At 42.9% G+C, this 22,508-nt stretch overlaps 1 protein-coding gene across 2 annotated transcripts in view; it reads right to left on the bottom strand.

Moving 5' to 3' along the window:
• Positions 1 to 2,087: 2,087 nt before the first annotated feature.
• The window catches only part of GPD2 (glycerol-3-phosphate dehydrogenase 2), a 97,022-nt gene continuing 76,601 nt past the window's right edge, over positions 2,088 to 22,508 (bottom strand). For both annotated transcript variants that reach the window (XM_028746177.2, XM_028746184.2), the window contains exons 10-17: positions 17,982 to 18,116; positions 16,703 to 16,878; positions 15,418 to 15,549; positions 14,143 to 14,301; positions 12,360 to 12,472; positions 10,800 to 10,878; positions 10,590 to 10,688; positions 2,088 to 6,390 (exon numbers count right to left, since the gene is read on the bottom strand). In XM_028746177.2, the coding sequence (XP_028602010.1) occupies positions 6,265 to 6,390; positions 10,590 to 10,688; positions 10,800 to 10,878; positions 12,360 to 12,472; positions 14,143 to 14,301; positions 15,418 to 15,549; positions 16,703 to 16,878; positions 17,982 to 18,116 (1,019 nt within the window). In that variant the 3' untranslated portion in view covers positions 2,088 to 6,264. The remainder of the gene's footprint in view (positions 6,391 to 10,589; positions 10,689 to 10,799; positions 10,879 to 12,359; positions 12,473 to 14,142; positions 14,302 to 15,417; positions 15,550 to 16,702; positions 16,879 to 17,981; positions 18,117 to 22,508) is intronic.

The raw sequence follows: 22,508 nt of genomic DNA, 5'->3' as shown, positions 1-22,508 counted from the left end.
TACATCTACGCTACTTAGACAAACAGATTAGGGTGCCTTGGTAAGATAGGACCAAATGTCTTGTTCGGATGACAGGAGAGAGCATGTCAAAGTTGGATATTCCTTCTCACTGAACGAAGAAAGACACAATGCGTTTGTGGGTATATTTTTAAACCAGATTGCAGCTAGTGATTTTATCGTTACAGAGACTGTGCTTAAACCAAGAGAGTACACCACAGAAAGCATGTAGCTCTGCATCATGAGAAGAACAGATGTTCTTCAGACGGTGCAGCTGTTGAATAACAGATAATTCAAGATATTGCACCCGCTTAAAAAGAAAGAAAAAACTTTTAAGGAATTAACGACTTTAACACCCAGTGAGGGCCAAATTAAAGCTTCAGTTATACATACCAAAATGTAACAGCTTAACAGTATTTCGGGGGGGGGGGGGGCAGATTTAATAGCAAATCTCTCTGCACTTCAGTACAAATCCAGCTCAGTAACCTAATGTATGCTTATGCCTTCAGAAAAAGAAAAACTCCAGGTGAATTAAAAATAGGCACAGCAAGGAATTAGCCGCTGACAGTTTATGGAGAGCAGAGATACTCGCAGGGAGAGAAGAGCAGGAATTCTCCTAAATTAGTTGTGTCTCACACAGATTGAGTGAAGTATTGATTCTGGACTGATGCCCGCAGCAGCCTCCTGATCACAACACCTGTGCAAATATTGTACAGCATGAATGCTCCTGCGCCTCTGTATACGTTTCATACCTCCAGTGGATAATTGGGAGGTGGGAAGGAATGAGACTAAGAAGGCAGGAGGAGATGGGCAAACTTGAGAGGCCCTTCATTTTCAGCGGGTGAGAAACAGAACTCATTTAAGCGGCAAAACGCACATCACTGAAGATGTTGCTCTCTTTTATAATCTCCCCCAATCAAATGCAATCAGTTCAAATTTGATGTGGGAATTCACTCTAAGCACTTGGTATTTTCCAGGCTCGCTGCTAAAATGCGCGTCCTCCTTTCCCTATGTGTTTGGAGCCAGAAACCTTGGCCACGGCACATCCATTTCACTAGGTTTATTATGAATTCATTTATCTATCTATCTCTGTGGAGAGGGCAACTATCCCTCTAAAAGTGCATGCAAGGATGTGGGGTGGAGGTGCAGTAACGCTTTTGAGCATAAGGAAGGTAGCAGGCTCTGAGGTTTTTGGTGGAATAATGTGTCTCCAAAAACATCACCTACACAGCCATATTTTTTTAGGGGGGGGCTGCAGTTATGTGCCCAAGATGCATTGATTCTAAACATTTCATAATGTTCCGGCCGCCAACCACAGAGCAGTCACATGACGAAGCAAAACAAATGCATTCTGACAGCAAACGTTAAGAAACAAAAACCATAATCTGAATAAAGCCCAGGCGCCAAACGTAAATTTGGGACTATAAAAGAATATGAGAATGATTCTTATTTTTAATGCCTTAAAAACTTATAAACAGCTTAGCTGATTTGCTGTCAATGAAAATATATAGCTTCCCCCCTCCCTCTCTTTTCAGAACATTTATCAGCACTTGGCAACTCTGGACTAACCTGACATGCAAGATGATCAAAATGGATTATGTAATCTTTTCCATTTATTCCTATTGATTTTAGTCATGATAAAACTCATCAGTGTGGGCTGGGGACATGGTGCCTGAAGAGCTTTGGGCTGAATGAAACAAAATAAATAAATAAGTCCGTCCTGGTAACAATTTGTGGGCTGTTGCCATTTTCTGATCTCACAGTGTGGGGAGGAGAGAGGAAAAAAGAGGAAAAAAGCCCTCCACGGTAGCAATGAAAATATATTCTACTGTATTCCAAAATGGACATCTACTGTTAATACCTCATGACAAGCTTCTTTGGATCTTAACTCCTAATTTGCCCAACCAGATACACAGAGTTAAGGCCAGTAATTTATATTATCCCTTAAAACTGGAGGTTTAAGAAGAATCTGTTTTAAACTTTTAACCACCGGTGGGGTGGGGGGGAGGCGCAAGAGAAGGGAGGGTATAGTTCAAGACTAATCAACTTTATTTCCGTAACTGCCGGTAACATCAAAATGCCAGCGAGTGGACCATTTTAATCAGTTTTATTGATTCATGTGTTCAGTTCTTATTCAGTTAAAAACAAGGCACATTAAATACATCCTCTTATTGCTCTATAAATGCATGCAGCTCATTCTGTATATCAAAAGTAATAAATAATGACAATAAAACACAGAGACAGTTATAAAAATGACAACCCAGCCTCAAACACAGTATTTAACAGTCCAATCCTGAACAATAACCCGTCACAATACATAAAAGTGCCAGATGGAAAAACATGCGGCAAAGTATATATGTATATGTATGCATATAGGTACGTGTGCATACACACACACCAAACCACAGGGCTGTTTTGCTGTTCATTGTTTTTTGGCTTTCTTTTTGGAACACTGTGGCATTATACAGAATTATTATCCGGGAAAAGTAAAAACCCTGCACGTGCTTTCTATTTCCCGCATGTGACCATCTTCCAAACTTACAACAACAAAAATCCAGAATATCGTGCCAATCAAGTAATTCTCCGCCTATCATTTGACTGAATCAATCAAGTATGATGCACAGAGCTTTTCGCTTCCTGTACAAAGCAGTGGCGCCCATGTGACAAAGCAAAAGACATTCAGAGAGATCCAACCCAAAATGGGGGAACGTGCATACTATAAAACTACGGAAGAAAGGAAAAGAACCAATACAAGTGCATGCTCATGGTGTTGGTAGCAAATGGTGAGGAGAGTAATGCCTAGCTAAAGAGCTATGGGAGAAAGGAATGGAACCACACCAGGGAGTCCCACCGACGTCTCTAGGGAAGGGCCATTCATGAACATAGTGGTGCGCATGAAGGTCACCCCATCATAATCAAGGTTCTGGGGAAGTTCTCAGAAGTGTTATGCTGTATGTACAGACCTTGGGGGGAAGCACAGGACATCAGATGCAAATCTACATGGTGCTGCCTGCTCCATGCTCCTGTGTTGTTGAAAACAGGAGCTCATGATGCCCCGATAGGGCTAAAGTTATTAGCATAACTAGACATTGCTGGAAATCCTGTGTTGCCTTCTGTTAATGTACATATAAAGGTGTATGAGAGGTTGTCTTAAGTAACATGGCTTGGATACCCATTGCTCTTCAGTGCTAAAAGCCCTACTGCTAAGCTGACTTTGGTATGGATGAATGGTTAGGGAAAGAAAGAGAGAGAGAGAGAGAGAGAGAGAGAGAGAGAGAGAGAGAGAGAACATGATAGCAGATGTTCTTTTGTCTGAAGGTGTGAAATTTTAAAATGCTACTTTGATTATATACAAATATTGGCACACACACCCTTTTAGGGGTGCAAATAGAGGAAATACAGTATTTTTCCGTGTAGAAGACTATATTTTTTCCTAAATTTCTGAAGTTTAAAATAAGGCGTCATCTTATACACGGAGAGTGTATAGTGCATTTTCTTAATTTTGAATCCAAAAAAATAAGGGGCGTCTTATAACACGGGGGCGTCTTATACACGGAAAAATACGGTAGTCATTTCCCCACATTCTGCAATATGTGGGAAAGCAAGTTTCCAATTAATGGTTGGTGCTGATTTTTCATGTCCCCCAAACTAGATGCACATACACATATATAAGGGGATGAAAACAGATATGAAAAAACCAGCCCAATGTGTGTTGGTGGTGTGGAGGGGAAGCAGCCGAGAGCACAAAATAACCCTTTGTGCTCAGAGACAGATGTCTCAAATGTCCAAATATACAAAAGGATTTAGTCACATGTTTCAAGTCTATCTGAAATGCTCAGGGTCTAAAAGCAAAACAAATCTGTTTCTTCTCCATTTCCTTCCTGCTACTGCCAACATAGAAAACAGTAAGTCTGAGGGACCTTGATCATAGCAAAAAGAAATGTCTGAATGGAATTTCACAGCAGGCCTCTGAGAACGTTGCCCTCATAAAATAAGAGATCAGGATGAACAGAAATTTCTGAAAAATTGGAGCAAATTTTGGAAATATATTGGAATAAATGTTTAAAGTGAACTGACGGGGTTAGAACAATACGACCAGCGAGTGAATTTAAGACTATAGATTGAAAATCAAATACGTAATGGAAGGAGATATTTGATACTTATCAAAAGGATGGAAGGAAGTTCATATTGTGTGTTTTTCTTTTTTCGGATGAGTGTTGTTGTTTTTTTCTTTCTCTTTTCTTTGTAATTTTTTCTTTGTATTTTCTTATATGTTTGTTTTTGTGTATAACTTCAATAAAAATGCATTTAAAAAAAAGAGAGAGAGAACGTTGCCCTCAAATATCTTTTACTAGATTGTGGCTCTTCGCCTTCATCTTGAGAATGAAAAAAAAAAAGTATATATGCAAAAATGTGAATGGATCCTTCTAAAAGTTAGTTGCCGGGTTACTTTTAATACACTTGCAGCTATTCCTAGCAGTAAATGCCCTCTACACCTTCAAAAAGTGTTTTTGCCAGGGGAGAGGTTTGGGGATGGCATTGCAGGAATATTAAGATAGTTCCATGGTCCATTAGAAGGATCCTGCGGTATATGCCAGTACTGAAAAGCCCTGTGCACAGAAACCCTTCTTACATCTACATGCTATTAAGGGCCAGCTCCTACGTTTTGTTCCCTGGGGTGCCCTCTTTGCATCACTCAGGGGGTGAAACTAACAATAATAAATAATGATGATAAGAGTAATAATGATGATGAAAACGATCTCGGCATGCCGTTAAAATAGTGCAGAACTTTCCCATGTCAATTCTTACAGGAGTATCCCTTAAATAAAAAAAACTGGCATGAGGGTAAAAGCCCTTAGAGATATCAAAATAAAGGCCCACCTGATGCCAACTTTTCTCTTTGCTGCATACTATTCCTTTATTTTGCAGACAGCAAAAAGAAAGCTTCCAAGTGACCTGAGTGGCAATATCCCACTTAATTGGAAGGCAAAAGATAAATGAAAACCCATGCTTCAAAAGCGTGCCCAAAATCAAACAGGCCACCTTAATAATAATTCAATGAAATCCAGCTCCATGTTTCTCTAGCAAAACATGCTGAGATGCTAGAATAGTTTCGGCTTGTGCTTTGTTTTGTGTATTCTCCATAAACGAACAATAAATTGAGATACTGGCATTAAAAACACTATAGAAACCTCACAAGAAACCCAACTACTGTATATGCACCACAAACTTTACCACTTGCTATAGAAGAAATAACAGGGATGAAACTTCCATCCATAATGTTGCGTTTTCCCATGGTGGCATAATAGGCACCATTTAAATAATGATCGTAATAATCTTGTGTTGTGCTTCTAAACTTATGCTTGTCTTAAAGTGATTTCAGAAATTCACCTGTAAATCACAGGTGAAGGACATAATTGAGTACGCCCCACTAGTTTCAATGAGACTTAAATATGTTGAACTCAATATGTCCTCCAACCCGGACACAATTAACATGGCAATTTTCAGGACATACATTTATATTTTGTGCAATATTCAATGGAAAATCCAGATGTGAGAACTCTTATTCTCCTCAACAACAAATCACTCCATTTTTTTAAAACGACATGCATGCTTTAATAGCTTTGCAATACCAGTAATAATAATAATAATAATAATACAATCATCCCCAAAGTTCTAGGCAACAAGATGAATATTTAGCACAACACACTTCTCCTAAAAGAAAAAGGGAAAAGCAATCCAGAAGTTTAATGAACAAGCTGACGTATAAGACACTAAAGGCATGCTGGCACCTTCCACCTCTGCCAAATCAAAGCAGCAAGATAGGAGACGAGAGCCAGGGGCCACCTTACTAAGGTAGAAAAGGATTTTTTCTTGTTCCACGTCAGGTGACAGAATGAAACTGCCCCTGGATCTCCTGCCATGGGCCCCAAGGGCAGCCAAGGTGTAGTGCAGATCCCCCAGGAGTTGCCCAGAAAAAGGCACTGGGGGCAGAGTTCCCTCACTCCAAATGCATGTCCACCACTGATTCTGCAGAAAGCAGAAACATATACCCAGTTAAGGAGGCCAAAAGTCAAAATGGTAGTAGAACTTTAAGGACTGCAATAGTAGACTGTTAAGTAAGCAGACTGCAACAGTGTTTTTTTCCGTACGGTTGCTCAATGCCAGACAGATCAAGCAGAGGAAGCGGGACACATCTGAAAGCACTGGAATGTTTTTCAGCAGCAACAGGAGATCCACCATTTTGCAGCCGAGGGTTCCCAAAACTCACAGACCGCCACCACTCCGATCTACTGAAATCCTATCGCGCTGGTGGATGTTCTCTTCTGCAGCTTTCATAAGTACAGCTAGACGGCTTCCAGAGACAAATCCTTTCTGAATAGCAGTCATGAGCTAAAACACAAACAAACACCAGGATTGAGAAGACTCATTCATTTAGAAATGTAGATTTTTTATATATATGATGTCTTAACACACGAGCAAACGTTAACACATTACAAAACTCTGTGGTGAAGCAGAGCCAGACTTCACTCTCAAAATCCAGAGTGGAAGACCAATGAGAAACATCACTCTTGTGTCACCGCCCTCCACACCTCAGAAGATGAGCACAGCATCTTCAATATTACCACTGGTGGGCATGCTCTCTTAACAGTGTTCTGATTCCATGTTGTTGCTACTCCGGTGAGAAAGCCAACAGAACAATTGGAGAACTGCTCTTCCTGTCCTATTTGTTATGCTGGGCTTGCATCGCACAATTATCAACCTGACAGCAAGTGCTACAAGCCACACTCTCGTTTTACTTCTCTGATTTTTTTTCCTTTAAGGCCAAAGCAGAGATGAATGAACAATGTGCAAGGCATTATTTGGCCAATTTTCCTTTTTCTGAGCAATCAGAAATTCCTCCAGGATATTCATCTCTCTCTCTGTGTATGTATATGGGCACACAGATATCTATATATAGCTCTATATATATCTCTACATATAGATATAGATATAGGTATATATAGATATGAATATTTCTGACTTTTATGTTAGCTCATTGGACTGCCTAAGCAAGCGCAAGTATTCATTGGAGCTCTTCTGGCTACTTGAGAAAAGCCATGATGTTTAAGCAGGTTGGAGCATCTGAAAGACTAGACTAACACGAATGGATGCAACAGCAACAGTAACATCACCCATGAGCATGGTACTTTCAAAGAACAGAAGGATATGTCCCTACCCTGGAGATTTAAAAATCTAGGAAACAGGTATTGAAGAAGAAAACAGAAGTAGGCCACTCATCATTCTATTTATTCAAAGAATGATCATGTGTATCTAATAAATGAAAAGACCTACTCCTTCGGAAGTTCTCTTTTTTACCTGCCTGCCTGTGATGACAAAGACTCTCCTCCTGCAAGAAAGGGGAGTGGTTGTGGGCGGGAGCCGGTCTCCGCCTCAAGCAGGGGGCATTTGCCCCCTGCCTCCCACTTACCTGGCTGGCGCCCACGCCCACACACCCAACCAGGTGCCTTCAAGGGGGCGTGTACAGCAGCCTAAATTGCTGCGGCGCCAGCCTCCCGGCCTCACTTTTCGTCGTCCCGTCACGAGTCACCCACCCTCCACTCCCTTAGAGCTCAGGGTCTCGGTTTTCTTTGGCCTTGCTATGGACCTTAGGTTGGTCGCCCTGGTTGTCTGGGGGGCCTGGTAGGAATTTTTCCATTTGGCATTAGGCTTTTTGGTTTTTCCGCCTACCTTGTAGCAATCGTCACAACTTTCGTGGTATTGGTGGGTAGGTTAGGCATTGGAATAATGTGTTGTGGTGTGTCGAAGGGCTAGGTGTGGCCATCGCCTACGCCTTCAATTTTTGGGTATTCCGTTAAAGGAATCCGGCGGTCGTGTATTCTGTCCGATGCCTGCGTGGCGGGAGGCCATCGCACGACCCTCGGTGACATCAGGGGAGAGCTTATAGTTGGATTAGCATCAACAGGCTCCACCTACTGGTGAATAAACCCCCCTGTTTTAGACTCACCCCTCTCTGAGGGGGTGGAGTCAGCTGACGTAATCCAATGCCTAAGCCAATACCTTTTCACTTGCTGTAATCAATAAAGTTGTGGCCTTTTCTTGCCCATTAACCTTATATCACGTGTCCTTGTGTTTTCATTCCACTATGCGGGGATCGGGTCCTCGAACCACAATACATTATATCCACGTGGATCAATGCCAACTGAGGAATACATGCAGTGTGAAATCACCTGTCCCAAAGTTTTTGTATATGAAAAGCACCCCTTACCTACAAAGATAGCACACCAGGGAGGTGGCTAGACAAAAAGCCTTCTGCCTGACATAGAGGCAATGTCAAACAAGAGATCCCCTACTCTGTATTCTAAACTGGTATAGTCCTGAATTATGAATATTTCCCAAAAATGCAACCAGATCTTGTTTTTTACAGGCTCTGCTCTGGATGGCAGGAGAGAAACTGGTATAGAACAAGATGAATTAAACATTGCATTTTATATTTTAAATAGGCATTATTAGTTTTATTGGCTTGTTTGGTATTATTACCTGGCCCAAGTACTTGGGATAAGATAGGTTGGAAATTTAAATGAAAAATGCAAATCTGTGTTAAATGGTTTTAAGCATGCACCCCTAAATATCTGAAGTGTGCAAAGCACAATAAAGCTGGTCCCTTTAAAAAAAACCTCACACAAATAACATACAGCAGGATAAGCTATTTCATCTTAACATGATGGCACTGACAAAACAAGCCAAAATTTAAACAAATACAATCATGAAATCAAAGTGCTACCAATACAGAATAAGACTTTCAAAATCTAAAATTAAATCCTGTTAATTTTGGAGCCTGAGAATAAATGAGAAAGGGGAAACTGTAATGTTAGCTGGCAGTGGGGGTGGGGAGTAGATTTTCTTTTTAAAAAAGAACGCCTTAATGTGATTTACATTACAGGCAAATTTTCTATTTTAAACCTCTGTATAAATAAATGTACTCACATAACTTATTCTACTATGTGTGGAAGGGGGGAGAATATACATATACACACACAAATATATATAATACGCTAGACTCAACCTGTGAAAATTTCCACATTTAGATTCAACAGTGCTCTTATCTGCAACCCATCTTGAGAGAGACAATTACCATTTTCCTTTGCCTTGATCTTGTTTGTTTAACTTGACACAGTGAAGAAAGGGCTGACATTGACCAAAATCCCCAGCATTAATTTATCTCATGTTCTGCATTCATCATTGCCACTGCGCAGGAAGGACCTGGCAGTCATTTGAAAAACCTGACCAAGGAAGGCTCTACAAAAACAAACCTGGCTGGCAATGGAAAACAAATAAGCTGCTGCTTGTATGAAAGGAGTCAAATGGATGCCTAGACGCATTTCAGAAGCCTCTTTAGAGCTTGTGTATTTTGCAGCATTGGAATTAAAGACACGTGTGTTCCTACGTTCCACCTTCTGCACCCACAAAACCACAGGCCAACTTTCTCCCCTCTGGTTTTATAGGATAAGGGAGCAATTCACAGGCCAATTGATATGCAAGTGGCAGAGTTCAAACATCAAGGCAAACACACAACGTGGCAGTCAAGAACGCGCTTGAGGATCGTGTTAGCCAATTCCTCCTCCGCCTCCTGTGTACTGATACTCTCCCCCACTTCCTGATTCGTGGCAACGACGTCTAGAACTGCCCCGATGTATAGAACTCAGCAAAACTCCGGTTACCGCTAGCTATGCTTGCTAGCAAGAATGAGAACAGACTTCAAAAACTGGGGCTCCAATTCTGCTTGCAGGCAGGCTATGGAAACTCCTAACTACAACAGGGGAGGGAATCGGCCGTGCAAAGGAAGGAGGGGGCCACACACGCAAGCTTCTCCCTTCACACATCAAACCCCAAGGGCAGATCTGGCTAAGGGAAAGGCTAGACCGTGTGCTAAAGGATTCATCAAGGAAAGAAACATGCAGCAATATGAACGCTGGTTGAGAGATCTCAGTGATTTACTTGCTGTTGTCTGGAGCAATACCCTACCCCCACCCCATCTCAAGCTGCCTCTCATACCTTGCTGTGAGTCTGGGTGGGTGCCCCCCCTAAAATAAATAGGGGGGGGGGAGAGAGAGAACTGAAAGATGGAGTGCACAAATTTTAACAATGCAGGTGTGCTTGGAAACTGAATGTGGCATGTATGTGATCCTGGAGTAATCCATGCGTCAAGCAGATGTCGAATTAATTACAGCCCAATAGCACAAATTTAGTATTTTTATCATAGGAAGGGGGTATATTGTTTTGCTTCTCCCCTCTTTTTGAATTTCAGTTTTTAAATAGGTGTAATAATGAGATGGGAAGAGATTATGCAAGATATTCCATCCCTATCATATAGCTGGAACAAAAAAAGAATGCTTTTTTTTTAAAAAAAGGAAAATCCGTCTGTCCAACCATTGGCAACTATGTAGCAAACATCCTTCCAACCTGTTTTGGTTACCCCCTCCCTCTAGCTCGCTTGGGCTGCCTGCCCACCCCTTCCTGTCATGCTATACTTTGCATATGTTATAAAATATATGCATAAAAACAATCACACATATTTAGAAGGAACTCACCTGCAAAAACTCATTGAGTTCAACCTGCCCATTCTTGTTCAGATCCACTTCATTCAAAATCTCATGGAGTGCTCTTTCATTAATTTGAAGGTTGATGCTCTATAAAAGTTTATGAAAGTGGGGAAAACCCACAATCCTGGATTAACAAAACACTATTAATAGCACGTCAGGCAATTTTGATAGTATTTTTTAAGGTAAGTAAAATGTTACCTCCAACACACGCTGCACATCCACTATGGTAATAAAGCCTTTGCCATCTTTATCAAACATGTGGAATCTCTTTTTATATCTGCAAAAATGGATAATTCAGGAAACAGCTATATAATGCCAAAGAGCAAAAGCAGTTTTATAAAGAAGCCCAACCTATGGGATGTTCTCCTCCTTCCTTGCAAAATCTCCACCATCAGACAGTGCCACGGTTATTGTCACCAATGCTACTCAACTTTCCTCATTTTAATGCCATAACATACCACCTTCCACCATACCAAGTACTGCCAGCATTCAGTCATCTTGGGGAAGGAGGTGCCGCTCAATAGTAGAGCACATACTTTTGAACACCAGCACACTGGCATCTCCAGTTGAATAATCTTGGTAGCAGAAGTGGGGGAAATGTCTGCCTAAAGCAAGGATCAGAAACATCTGTGGCTCACCAGATCTTGATAGACTACGAGTCCTATCATCCCTGACTGCTGGCTGGGGCTGATGGGTGTTGAGAACCCAACAATATCTGGAGGGCCATAGAGGTTCCTCATCCCTGGCCTAAAAGCTCAGGAGAACCACTGCAAGTCAGCGTAGAGAGAGAGAGTGTTAATGGACCAGATAGATTAATCATCTGAATACACAAGGCAATGTCATACACAGACCCAACAGATGTTGAGCCAAGACAGAGATATAATTATGCCCGATGCTCTTAGCCAATCAGGGAATGTCAAACAGTCACTAAAGGCAACCTAATGGCATCCGTCTGTCTCGGAGTACTCTGGGGGTGAGATCAAGCTGAAGTGACCTCCCCTAGGCGCAAGTCTAGGCAGTGTATATGGAGGTCCTGGGCTGCCCAGATGATAAGACCTCCCTCTCAGCCTTGCTGATGTGGTCCAAAGGAAAGCAGAGCAATATGTTTGGCACCAGGAGTTGCCAGGAGGAGGTGCATATGATGCCATCCAAACATCTTAGGGACTCCACTCCTGATTTATGTCTTCCTTCTCCCAAAGATATCCCACAAGGCAGTGGTGGTTTAGGATCAGAGTTTTCCTTCTCCTAGATGGGAAACCTTCCCAGGTTGCCAAGCCCCATCTGCCCACCATTTCCCTCCACAGCTCATGCAGAAACTGCCTTCTTGACTGTTGGACCCACTATTGGTCTCATCCACTTAATCTGCCAGAGTCTGTCTTCGCATGGAGAAGGAAAGGCCAGTCAAAGCCATTTCCAAGAATGTGGGCACTGGCACACGCTTACAGCTTCTAGGAGTAACAGGTGAGAGCTGAGTGCAGGGTGGGGACCAAAGGTGGACAAAGTACCCCAGAAGGAACACAATGTATCCCCCACCAGAGGTCCTACCCGTCCCCTAACACCCCATGCACCCCTCAAGCCAGCCTCAAATGGGGCAAATAAACACAAAGAAAGATCATGTACAATGGCAGCAAAATTAAATAAAAGGATCTGCCATCTCAGCCCAGCTGGGGGTTTTGTTCTTAACACTTGCCACCTACCCACCACAGTTCTATCTAGACCCCAGAGAATAGCAATTACTACCTTGCACAATGTATTTACCTCTCAATATCTGCTGGGGACAAAGTGATTTCGCTGCGATCCGTCAGTTGCTCTGATCGTGCCTTGTAGCCCATTTCGTAGTACAAAAACTTCTTCGCCTCTGCAAGCTGCTCCTATACAGAGAGAGAGAGCAGCACACAGTGTCTCAACTCTAGGGTAACAGCAAATATTTACATTCCGAATTCCTTCTTTGCTGTAATGTTTTACTGGCTCCTTTCACTTAATTATAATTGCTGGTCCTTAGAGGAATATCAGCAGTTGATGACCAAAAAGTGCTTAAAGGTGAACAAGGTAATTAAGATTAGGCAGCATTTCATGCTTCAGCTAGATCACTGGTTTGGTTGTACAAGTGTTGATTATCAAGCGATAATTACTCCGGGAGACGTGCAATGTAAAGATTTTAAAGGCTCTAACGTGCCCTCAATCCACACATGCAACTAGCAGCGATGTCAGCAAGGCTTGTGCTTGCAGACGGAAAGGGACAAGAGATGGCCTTTAAATTTAATGCTGGTATCTTATAGCTACAATAAATACACTAAATGGCGAGACACAGGCTTTAGTGCATCCAATTTTTGAGGGCTACTGGCATTTGCTGTGATTACTCTCTTCAGGCAGCAGGACGAGGAGGCAGCCCCTAGTTGGGAATCTTCAAATCCCCTCTTCCATTCCAAAACTTCATTTTGCACTGTTTTCTGCTCCTTGCTGTTCTGCTCCTGTATTCAATGTGCCTGACTCTTTTTCAGTGTTTTCCAGGCTCTGCTCCTTTGAGGAAGTAGGGACTTACAGATGAAACCAGCTATCCTGCTTTGACAAAATATTGTTTCCCATAGCAAGTAAGTTAGCTTCAAAAGGCCTGAAAACAAGATACTGGAACTCCTTGAGCACATGAAGTACAGCTACTGGGGGCGGAAGGAAGGGAGAAAGCACGTTTATGAAAGACATTCTTTTTTCCAGTGCAAACTACATGCACCACAGGAAGGCCATGGGGGCGGGAATCGCCCTGCCCTCAGTAACAGGTCTAAGTTGTTACGGCAAGAGTTGCAGTACTCACCATGTGGATTGGGTCATGTTGTTTATCTCCTCTCTCTCCTCCATGGCTTTTGGGGGAAAGGGAACTCTGGGAAGAAGGTGAGTACCTCCAAATGTTATAGCAGGGAAGGTGATCAGTCCCCAAAGGGAGGCTATTTTAGCAGCATTGCTTGAGTAAACGCAGCATGTGGTTTGGGCCCAACCAGAATGGGGGGGGGGTGCCCATGCGTGTCTGTGCACACCCCTCCAAGGAGTTAAAGGAAGTACAGTGGTACCTCGGGTTAAGTACTTAATTCGTTCTGTAGGTCCATTCTTAACCTGAAACTGTTCTTAACCTGAAGCACCACTTTAGCTAATGGGGCCTCCTGCTGCTGCCGTGTCGCCAGAGCACGATTTCTGTTCTCATCCTGAAGCAAAGTTCTTAACCCGAGGTAATATTTATGGGTTAGTGGAGTCTGTAACCTGAAGCGTATGTAACCTGAAGCGTATGTAACCCGAGGTACCACTGTGCACATGTCTGTTCCACTGTTTATCTCACAACAACCCCGCAAGGTGGGTCTAGCTGAGAGAAAGCGACAGGCATGAAGTCACCCAGCGAGCACCTTGGCTTAGTGGGGTTTTGAACCTCCACAGGCCATAACCCTGACAAAAACAACATCCAAAGCAGCTATGGCTCATTCGCCAATGCCCATGAGTTTCTTGGGGAAGGATCTCGCAATCCTTTTGCTGTGAACCTAGAGGCCCGCCCTTGTACCTTTTTCTTCTGTTCGCTCCATTTGAGCTTCTTCCCCATTATCTCAATTATCCTTGGCAAGGCTTCGTCGGCAGCCTGTACGTTCAGGAAGGCCAGGCGTGTGCGGCGAGCAATCACATCCACCGCAGTGCAGGCATACTCTTGGATTGCATACTCAATCTACAATATTTGAGACACACACACACAGAGAGAGAGAGCTCAAAGATCTGTTTCAGTTCGATAGCCTGGCTCTGGACAGAGAGATTACAATACTAAAAAGAAAAGGGAAAGAGGTAATGTAATGTAATGTTCTGTAATGTAATGTATACAGACTGTGATTCAAGATGGAGTTACCCACCATCACCCTGGTTCGAAAGCATACATTCTAGGCTACTGAGATGAACTTTCGTTACACTACAATGGTCCTCTGTCCTTTTGTTTTCTCGGATTAAACAGAGGTGCATTTGGTATCGCATTTGATCAAAACACATTTCACCCAGAAATTCAGAGGTTATACTTCACGTTCTCTTGGGCAGGGAAGGAGATATTCATCCATAGGTATAAATATTCTTCAGAGAACTGCAATCCCTTCCTAACCTTAGTAGATCTTCCACCATCAGCACTTTACAAGGTACTCTTGGCACACTGCTACATGCCCTGAGTCAGTTCCTCCTAATATTCCCAGGATCCTTAAATGATTGCCAGCGTTTTGACTGGCCACTGCAGCCGTGCCTTTGACAGCAGCTTGATGTGCAGACACACGAGCAGGTAACGCATGCTTATCTCACTGCAGTGTAAAACCTGCCCTGCTTTACATCCTTTCTAGCTTATATGCGTACACAGAATTCCACCTGCTGTTTGCTTCTCCCTAAGCATACCACCCTCTTCAGTTCCTACCGGCAGCCCTGTTCTGCTTCCCCCCCTATGGGGAATGGGCAGGACAATTTGAGTTACCTGGATAACAGCAAGCATTTATAACACCTTAGAATGTTAAAAGCACTTTGCCTATAATAACAACAACGCTGTAAGGTAGATCAGTATTTATCACGCTGATATCGCAGATGGAGACTGAGAGATATTGGCTTGCCTAATGGCAGACCCAAGATTTAAACTGGGGAAGTGTGGGGAGGATAGAATAAGGAAGGAAACTTCGCTGTGTATAGCGCTACCTCTGTTAGTTGATGTCACCAGGCAGTAGGCAGAATAAGCATCTTCAAGGGAGCAGAGCATTTAAACACAACTGGGGTGGGGAGAAGGAAAGAAGCAACACGACAACAAAGGGTCTCACTGTCATACCTCAGACTCAATGTAAGGAAACTCGGAAACCAGGCGATTTCCAACAATAGGCCACCTCTTCCCGGTCACCTGGGCCAACTTTGCCACTTCAAAGGCCTTGTCCCCAAATGTATTTGAGAGATGTTGAGCCACCTACGGGATCAAGATCGGGTTAAAAAAAGAAGTGTTTCATCAGTCGGCACTTCCTGGAATACAGCTCCATCTAGACAGAGCTGCCCTTGACAGTTTTCCTGTGGCCTGTTAACTAATAGGCCAAAGGCGGCATCTGATGAGGGCTGGGTGGGAGGAAACGACTCGTGCTGGGAACGCTTAGGCTAGCACTAACACAGCTATGCATGTATCAATGGAACAGTGACTAATGACGCTTCAAGGTTTCTGCTACTGTCGTCACATTTGAAGAATAGCTTCACTTGGGACCAAGAAGCCAAGAGGCTTCTTCGACTGTCACAGTTAGGAGACAGGATGCATGTGCGTGCGCACACTGATCAAAATTGGGATTGTGTAAATTGGGCTTACAGAGCATAGAATAATAACAACAACAGACATGATAGTAGTAATAATAATGGGTTAGGGCTCAATTTAGCCCAGTTAAACAACATTTATAGTTGGCTTTTAATCATTTGATGCATATGCTTTTTTAAAAATCCTTAATCTAAACAAAGAACTTTGAATTAGCTAAGGGCCAAAATAAGAGGCATTTTGAGTGAGAGACGGGAAGCCCCTTTCCCTTTCTTCCACTACCCCTTGCCCAACAATTCCCAACCTTTTGCCTCATTCTAGCTTCTCCCGCTGCATCCTCTGCTTCCTCTTCTCCTTCACTCCAGCCTCTTCCATCCTTTTTTGCTTCCTGTGTGGCCCCTCTGAACATTCGTAGGCTGGTTGTAGTGGCAACACCTGGATCAGTTAGTAGGGCAGGGCAATGGTCCCTACCAACACCAGTATCCAGAGGACGAGTGAGATGGAAGTCACACACTCCTCTGCTCACAGAAGATGCTTCCACCAGATATGGGGTAATTTCCTCCAACAGCCCCTCCGCAGTTAACCCAGCCCACACTGGGTCCTCGAGAAACCCTCGAGAAAGGTTGGGGGCTGGCTGCAGGAAGCTACAGAGGGCTAGGAAAGATCCTTTTTTGTAAACTGCTTTGAGGTTTTAGTACAATCAAGCTGCAAGTTTTGTGAAATAAAAATAACGTTCCCCTCTGCTCACAGTTCTCCGGATCCAAGGTGTCATATTCTTTACAGCAAAGTTTTAAGATTTAAAAAGAAATCACACCACAAGCCTCACCTCACTCTCAAGTCCATAATCTTGAACCAGTCGAATATAAAGAGTCGGGCTCCAACCCTCTCCACCCTGTAAGAAGAGACCCACTGTCTTACAGGGACCCGCACGCAGGCCGTGAGCACGTACTGCAGCATCAATTGTATCCTCTGCCATCGAGCGATAGGTTGTCCATTTCCCACCTGGAAACATTAATGTAAAAGGATACTGAAGGCACCCTGCATCCGCCACTTCCTATCTACCTCAACAATTTGTGGTTTGGGGTTTCTAAATTACAAAGTCAGGCTACAATCCAATACAAATCCCATGTAACGACCCTTAAAACTATTCTCCCTCGAAAAGTCCCATTGTTTCAGAACTGAGAACTGCAGTCTACGCATCTGACTAACTTCACTCGGTACCAAGTGCTAGACCATTAAAGTTAATGATCGATTCACTAATAAAGAATTCAATGACTAAAAAAGCCTGTCAGTTTATTAAGGTCAGAGCAAAGGCTCTTTCATGTTGGCTTGGTGTTGCATTCAACTTAGTGCTAAGGAGATCATTTCATCGGCGCAAACATTTCCACTTGCACAGCAGAACAATCTTCCCTCTCCTCTCCCCATGTGCTGTTCTGGGGGTTCTCCTGACCGTTCAGAGTAAATGGGGGGGGGGGAGTGTTGGGTGCATGCAGAGGGAAAGCCCCAGTGCATAAGTCGGAATCTTCGCATTGGCTTCAGCTAGTGTAACCGCTGAGTTGAAAAGGCTCTATAATGGGGAGAATTGAGTGCCTGGGACCAGCGAATATGCCACACAGCTGTTTTGATTGCCTGTTGCTTTATGAAGCACCTCTGTTGCTTACTGTCTTGCTAGAAGAATGTTCCTGTGCCTTGACCCAGACCTGATTGTTGCTCACATCAGTAGCTGGCAGGGAAAGATGAGGGTGGGTCTCTGATACACCAGGGGTATGACTGGTACTGCTACTAATGACTTGAGGTGTGCAGTGTGCATAGTCCTTTATATTTAAGTCACTTGTAGGCCAGTGCCTGTTCCCTTCTAAAATGCGCTCGCGGGGTCTTCCATCAAGCTAAGACAACTGAGCTAACAAACCGTAGTCTACAAATGATTTCTGTTAGCAAGAGGTGATGGGAGGGTGTCATTTGAAACAAAGCAAGAGTTGTGCTAGAAGAGGGTGGCTTAGCCCTTCCACTTATCGCTTCTTTCAAGTGCAGAGCCCAGCCACCTCACCCATTTCAACCCCCTCCCCCCACCCAAGCATCTCAGGTTGAAAGTGAAGGTCTGGTACCTGCTATAGTCACAAGGCCGCTGTCACTAACATGCACCACATGATTCCGAGATATGGACTGGGTGTCTTTAGAATTGGGGTCTGTTACTAGGGGACGAATCCCACTCCATGCTGCCAAGACATCTCCTCTCCTCACTGTGGTTGAAAAGAAAAAAAGAAATCCCATCAGAACAACAATTTTAAAAATAACAACAACAACAATTTTAAAAATATGCCATCAATGTAATCTTGGAGAAATAATATTGCCAGCTCCGCAAATGTTAATGACAGAAAGGTAAAGAAAGAAGAGGTACAACTGCATCTTTTGATTCAATGATGACTAATGTTCAAGCAGTGTATACTCATTTTTGAAAAGCGGGGTGTCAAAAAAAATAGTCTAATATACCCAAAATGAAAGTTTGCATCAATGGAAATCACATAGAAATATTTCCTGATGTCAAAATTTAACAACCACCAAGGTCTTAACATCATGAAACCTTTTGATCACAAAGGCATTATAAAAACCTGCCCCCACAGCAGTTCAAAAGCATGCATTTTCTGCCATACAATGCTACAGTAGACAAGCAGCTAAGTACACATGCAGTTTATATTGACACACACCAAAGGGCATTAGAAAGTTAACTTTAGATCTTGGCACGACAACATGTAGCACAATACATGTGTCTTATTACCTTCAAGCTCAATAGAATATTGAGAACATCCATGATCATTTTTAAGATTCTGGTCCTCCTAGAAACATATATACAATGGCCATACTTGGATAGCATGGTAAGCCACGTTGCTGGTATTATCACTATTCACATCCTTGGATAGAGGGTGAATATCTGGAACCACAACTTGCTTATCTTCTTGGGAGCAGAATGATAACAAGCCTGCCTCTAACTTGCTTTCTGACATAGCACGCAAAAAATACAGCAGTTAACACACCTACTCCAAGTAATCCAATTGCTCATTTTTTCACTCCAAATTGAACTATGCTAATGAAGAACAGATAATCTATATGCTTGGGCAAACCTCAAAGTTACTGTGTTTTTAGTACTGTGGCTTAAGTAGCCAAGTACAAAAACACAATATGCCTGGAACTATTCGGATAAACCACTTGCCACACGCATCATACAAACTGAGCTTGGCCAGCCATGTTGAGTGGCTTCAAAAGTTTCACCATATTTTTATCTGGTCAAACCTTGGGAAAGAACACTGTAGTCATTCACTGCATGTGTTTTGTGGAAGGCAGATTTTCTGAGTGGCTCTGCATAGGTGAAGGAGGTGAAGGAAATTTAAAATTCATCGGTTTTCACACTTACGGATTTATTATTTCTTTTAGTACTCAGGTTACGCTGTTTCCTTTTGGACCACCTTAAAAGGGTCAGGAAAATGTCACTGCGGCCAAGCACCAAAACACTTTACTTATCCACTTGTCATCAAGATAGAATAGAGCCGGGGACCCTCCTCCATCAGTGGGTCTTATCAGATACTTCTCTTGAAAGCAACATGACACCTTACCTTCCCAATCCAACTCAGTAATGAGCTACTTTCTCCTTGAATTTTGCATTGTGCACATCATTTCTTTTAGACTGTTTTGTTGCATTTTTAAAATTATGTGTTAATACTTTTTTTTTTTTAGCCAGAGGAAGTCTGCAAGCTTGCAGCATGATCCCAACCCTTGAAACCATGTTTTGGAGGATGGGGAAATGATATGTCTCAACTGACCCAGTGCGACTACAATGCCACTCATCCGTTTCTTAAAGGGGAATTAATGTAACAAATAAAATGAAAATAAATACTCCGGCTGCTTCAACATTTACTGGCTATAATTGCTCTATCTTCCTAACAAGCATTTGACCAATTATGCAGTTCAGGACCCCAGATCCTCAAAGACCGCCTCTCCCTTAAATGAACCACCCCAGACTCTGTGATAATTCATGTGCCCCCTTCCATGGATGGTTCAGAGGCTAGAGACACAGGATTGGGCCTTTTCACTGGGGATTCCCCTCTTGTGTAAATATTACATGCCTGGTGCCATCTTTATCTATTTTTAGGTACCCAGAAAAGACTTTTCTCTTTACCCAGGCTTTTGGCCCTTAATTTGAAAAGCGGCATTATGGCCTCGTTTTAGTGAGATGGGATCTGTAAGCCATGCCTTTTATTTGTATGGATGTGTTTTTAGGTTTTTTTAATTGGTTCTTTTAAACTGGTTTTAATGTAAGTCGCTTTGAGTCACTCTGGGAAGAAAGAGACTAATAAATAAAAATTCTTTGTCTGTTTATCAATATAGCTATAACCTCCACAGGATCATTAGATTGTGACCACTGGTGGCACTAGAACAGAAAGGGTAGAGGGTAGGGGATAAAAACAGGTAAGCACTGTCACACAAATGTAAAGTGAACTCTACCCAAAGTGGAGCAAATGTGAAATATATATATATATATATATATATATGCAGGTTTTGGTGTCCTCGGGTGTCTTCCCGTGTAAAAGTTGGGGTGTCTAGGCGACGTTTCGACGAGGTCTCACTCGTCATCTTCAGGCTGGTGCTTTCGGCTTCTTGTTACTGGAACAGAGCAGGATCTCAGTGTTTGAGTTCCTATAAATACTGTTGAGGGGTGTGGTGTGTAGCCTCCAATGTTCTGGGCCGAGAGGAAGTTCCCAGGCTAGTGTGCCTTTTCTTCTTTTGTTCCTTAGTTGCTTGAGGGATATCTTGAGTGATTTCTTGAGTGATATCCTGAGTACCACTTAGGTGGGTCATTAGGTGTGGATTAGTTGCTAAAGCTTTTGTGTCTTGACCTCTTGAACTTTGTGAAGAGTTTTTCTGAGAAGATGGCTGTAGTTGTGCTCTGGCTTGGCTTCGTGTATAGGGGCGAGCTGTGGTTTTGTGGCCTGTGCCAGCCAGATCTGTGTAGGGGTTGCAGGGGGGTGCAGCATCCGGAGGTGCCATCATGGTTTGGCTACTGGATGGTGTCTGTAATTTATCTGTGGAGAGGGTCTGGGTTTGGGTCTGGTGTGGTTGATTGGTGATGGCGTTCTGTGTGCCTCTGGATCTGGTGTCAGTTTTTGTGGGGAGGGCTAATTTCCAGATGTCTGGCAAGCGGGATGTGTCGTCACGCTTGTTCATGTTGTGAGGGTGTTTCTCTATCTCGATGGCTTCCATGATTATTCTCTTGTGGTGATGTTCCATGTTAGAGAGCAATTTGGAATCTGCAAAATTAATTTCGTGTCCTGTTTCTTTCATGTGTTGGAAAAGAGAGGAAGTTTTTTCTTCTTTTTTGACGGCATTCTTGTGTTCTGCGATACGTGCATTTATTCGTCTGTTTGTTTGTCCAATGTACGTGGCTGGGCAGACTTTGCAGGGTATTTCATAGACCCCTTGGTTTTCCAACTGGATTTTATCCTTGGGGTTTCTGAGGATATTGGCTATCTTTTGGTTGGCGCAAAAGGCTGTTTTGATATTGTGTTTATGGAGGATTTTGCTAATTTTATCTGTAGTGCCCTTGATATAAGGAAGGAGGGCCATGCCATTGTTTTCTTCTGTGTCTTGGTTTTTGGGGGGTGTTTCTTTTTGGATTAGCTTCGTAACCCTGTTTTGCTGGTATCCATTGGCAATTAACACATTTGAGAGATTCTGTAACTCAGTTGTCAAGTGGTCTTTGTCAGCCAGGCGTTTGGTTCTGGAGATGAGAGTCTTGGCTACGGAGTTTATTTGTGCAGGGTGGTGGTGTGATTGTGCATGTAAGTAGCGGTTGGTGTGTGTTTTTTTTCCGGTAGATAGTGTGTCCTAGGGAGCCATCAGGTTTTTTGTAGATTAGGACGTCAAGGAAGGGAAGTTGGTTGTTGGCTTCTATTTCCATAGTGAATTGTATTTTGGGGTGTAGGCTGTTGAGATGTGTGAGGAAGCTGTCCAGTTTTTCCTTCCCGTGTGGCCAAATTACAAAGGTGTCGTCAACATATCTGAGCCAAACGCCTGGCTGACAAAGACCACTTGACAACTGAGTTACAGAATCTCTCAAATGTGTTAATTGCCAATGGATACCAGCAAAACAGGGTTACGAAGCTAATCCAAAAAGAAACACCCCCCAAAAACCAAGACACAGAAGAAAACAATGGCATGGCCCTCCTTCCTTATATCAAGGGCACTACAGATAAAATTAGCAAAATCCTCCATAAACACAATATCAAAACAGCCTTTTGCGCCAACCAAAAGATAGCCAATATCCTCAGAAACCCCAAGGATAAAATCCAGTTGGAAAACCAAGGGGTCTATGAAATACCCTGCAAAGTCTGCCCAGCCACGTACATTGGACAAACAAACAGACGAATAAATGCACGTATCGCAGAACACAAGAATGCCGTCAAAAAAGAAGAAAAAACTTCCTCTCTTTTCCAACACATGAAAGAAACAGGACACGAAATTAATTTTGCAGATTCCAAATTGCTCTCTAACATGGAACATCACCACAAGAGAATAATCATGGAAGCCATCGAGATAGAGAAACACCCTCACAACATGAACAAGCGTGACGACACATCCCG

Source organism: Podarcis muralis, chromosome 1 (genome assembly GCF_964188315.1).
Source record: "Podarcis muralis chromosome 1, rPodMur119.hap1.1, whole genome shotgun sequence".
Lineage (NCBI taxonomy): Eukaryota > Metazoa > Chordata > Lepidosauria > Squamata > Lacertidae > Podarcis > Podarcis muralis.
The sequence above is the reverse complement of the archived record's forward strand: the minus strand, read 5'-3'. Positions and strand labels throughout refer to the sequence as shown.